This window comes from Quercus robur, chromosome 6, assembly GCF_932294415.1.
Source record: "Quercus robur chromosome 6, dhQueRobu3.1, whole genome shotgun sequence".
Lineage (NCBI taxonomy): Eukaryota > Viridiplantae > Streptophyta > Magnoliopsida > Fagales > Fagaceae > Quercus > Quercus robur.
Genome location: NC_065539.1, coordinates 18,716,454 through 18,718,542, shown reverse-complemented (window position 1 = coordinate 18,718,542; position 2,089 = coordinate 18,716,454). Strand labels below are relative to the sequence as shown.

The window sequence follows — 2,089 nt, the reverse complement described above, 5'->3', positions numbered from 1 at the left end:
GGCCTCACTTGAAGAAAATTTCTTAGTCCACCATTGCATGTGTTCTTAGGATTATCTATATGTTTTCTATAGACTAATGATTGAGTTCGAGACTGATTTTACTATATAAAATTATTGTATGTTGACAAGTTTTTAAGATTCAGTATGATTTTTAGATATATTGAATGCTTTGAGAATATATTTAATTCTTAATCTCCCATTTAACATACCAATTGAATTATTTGCTCGATCACTCACATTTAATCTACTCTACATGCTTTTTGAGTGTTTTATTGTTTTATCTTCTAATTAGGTGAGTTGACTCTCTATCCTTAATTAAATTAAATATAATCTAAGTTCATATGATAAAATACTAAGTGAATATTTGAACCTCTAGTGTTTTTTATTCATTCATTTCTCTCAAATTTATTATGTTATTTTCCATTGTAGTTTCAATTAATAATTATTTTGCTCTATCTTTGAGTGAAAAAACAAACAAATAACTACTTTTAGTTTTTACTTAATAATAGAGGTTTTTACATCAGTCATTCCCTATGATCAACCTCAAACTCACCGAGATATATATCTCGGTTTTGGGTTTGTATTATTCTAACCACAACACTCATCCACAAAAGCCTTAAGATTGCTATAGGAAGAACCACCTTGGTTGACAGCCTCCCTAGCCAACTCCTTCCATTTCATGGCATTCCTTCTCATTTCTTTCTCTCTCTCTTCATCTCCCACGACCAATTCCAAGCACCTCTTAATTTCATCACCTACTACAATCCCATCATTATTTGCTGTCACCTTCACACCTGTCTTCAACACATCTTCAATCAACTTTGCATTTGTCCCTTGATCTGACCATTGTGGAAACGCTACCATTGGCACCCCAGAAAACAAACCCTCCAAAGTTGAATTCCACCCACAATGCGTCACAAAGCATCCCACTGAAGGGTGGGACAAAACATACACTTGGGAACACCATGGTACTATCATACCTTTTTCTTCCAATTCCTTTCTGCAACTCAACTTCTCTTCTTCTCCATTTTCCTTAGCTCTTATGACCCACAAGAAGGGCCGCCCACAATCTAACAATCCGCGTGCAATTTCCTCCATTTGTTGCTTCGTTAACACTGATATACTCCCAAATGAAACATAAATCACCGATGATTCAGGCTTAGAGTTGAGCCATTCCATATAATCCTTGGATCCATTCGATGGATCTCTTTCATCCAAATAAGCAGATGGAATTAGAGGACCAACTGCAACCAAATTAAGTTTTTCGATCGCTTTTAAGGCCTCAATCTCTAGTGCATCAAATGTATTCACTAGAACTGTTGGTTTGCTCAACTTTTCAAGGGCCTCAAGGTCGGCTTGAAATATTGGGAGAAGATAATCATAAGTGTTTGAAGCAAGCATGAAAGAGGGTAGTTCACGGCTATTGAGTAATGGCAGACCCGGTAACTGTATTGAATGCGATGGGTCATTGTTGCAGTTCCCAATAACATCAGCAAAACCATTGTAGTAGTAGTAGTAAATGTCCAAAACCATGGCAGGCTGAATCCAAAAAAGAGCGGAGGGAAGGTGAAGCTCACGAGCCACTTCAGCAGCCCAAGGTATAAGCAAGGTGTAGACCAAGCAGGTGAAGGGACGTCCCTGGTTGGCGTTGGACACAATGAGTTCAGTTAGAGCTTTGGTGCCATTGCGCTTGAGTTGATCCAAGTACTCCTGCATCTTGTCCTCGAGTTTGAAACCGTCGTCGTAGCCATCGGAGAAGGTGGCAAACGACAAGCCGTCAGGAGGAGGGCTTTTGATCATGCGACGGTGGGCACTAATGGTGATGGCAAAGGTGACATGCACTCTTCTTCCTCCTCCTCCTAAGTGAATAAGGCGGTTGGCGAATTGGAGGGCTGGGTTGATGTGGCCATGTGAGGGATATGTCACGAGAAGGAAGTGAGGCTGTTGCTGCTCCATGAATGATTTCCTTTCTTTTTGGATTGGGAAATCAAATCAGACAGTGGGTGTGACTGAATATATTCTATTATGCTAATAAGCAAAAAGGGATGCGAGGATGAGAAATTGAATGGCCCTAATGCTTATATAGTGT

The 2,089-nt window shown here is 39.5% G+C and overlaps 1 protein-coding gene across 1 annotated transcript; it reads right to left on the bottom strand.

Moving 5' to 3' along the window:
* Positions 1–473: 473 nt before the first annotated feature.
* On the bottom strand, positions 474–2,089 carry LOC126733107 (phloretin 4'-O-glucosyltransferase-like). Its single transcript, XM_050436290.1, has one exon. The coding sequence runs from the start codon at positions 1,954–1,956 to the stop codon at positions 589–591; it is 1,368 nt and encodes a 455-aa protein (XP_050292247.1). The 5' UTR covers positions 1,957–2,089; the 3' UTR covers positions 474–588.

Bases quoted from the DNA above. Each gene is read 5' to 3' on its own strand.
- LOC126733107 (XM_050436290.1), bottom strand. From the start codon at position 1,956: ATGGAGCAGCAACAGCCTCACTTCCTTCTCGTGACATATCCCTCACAT.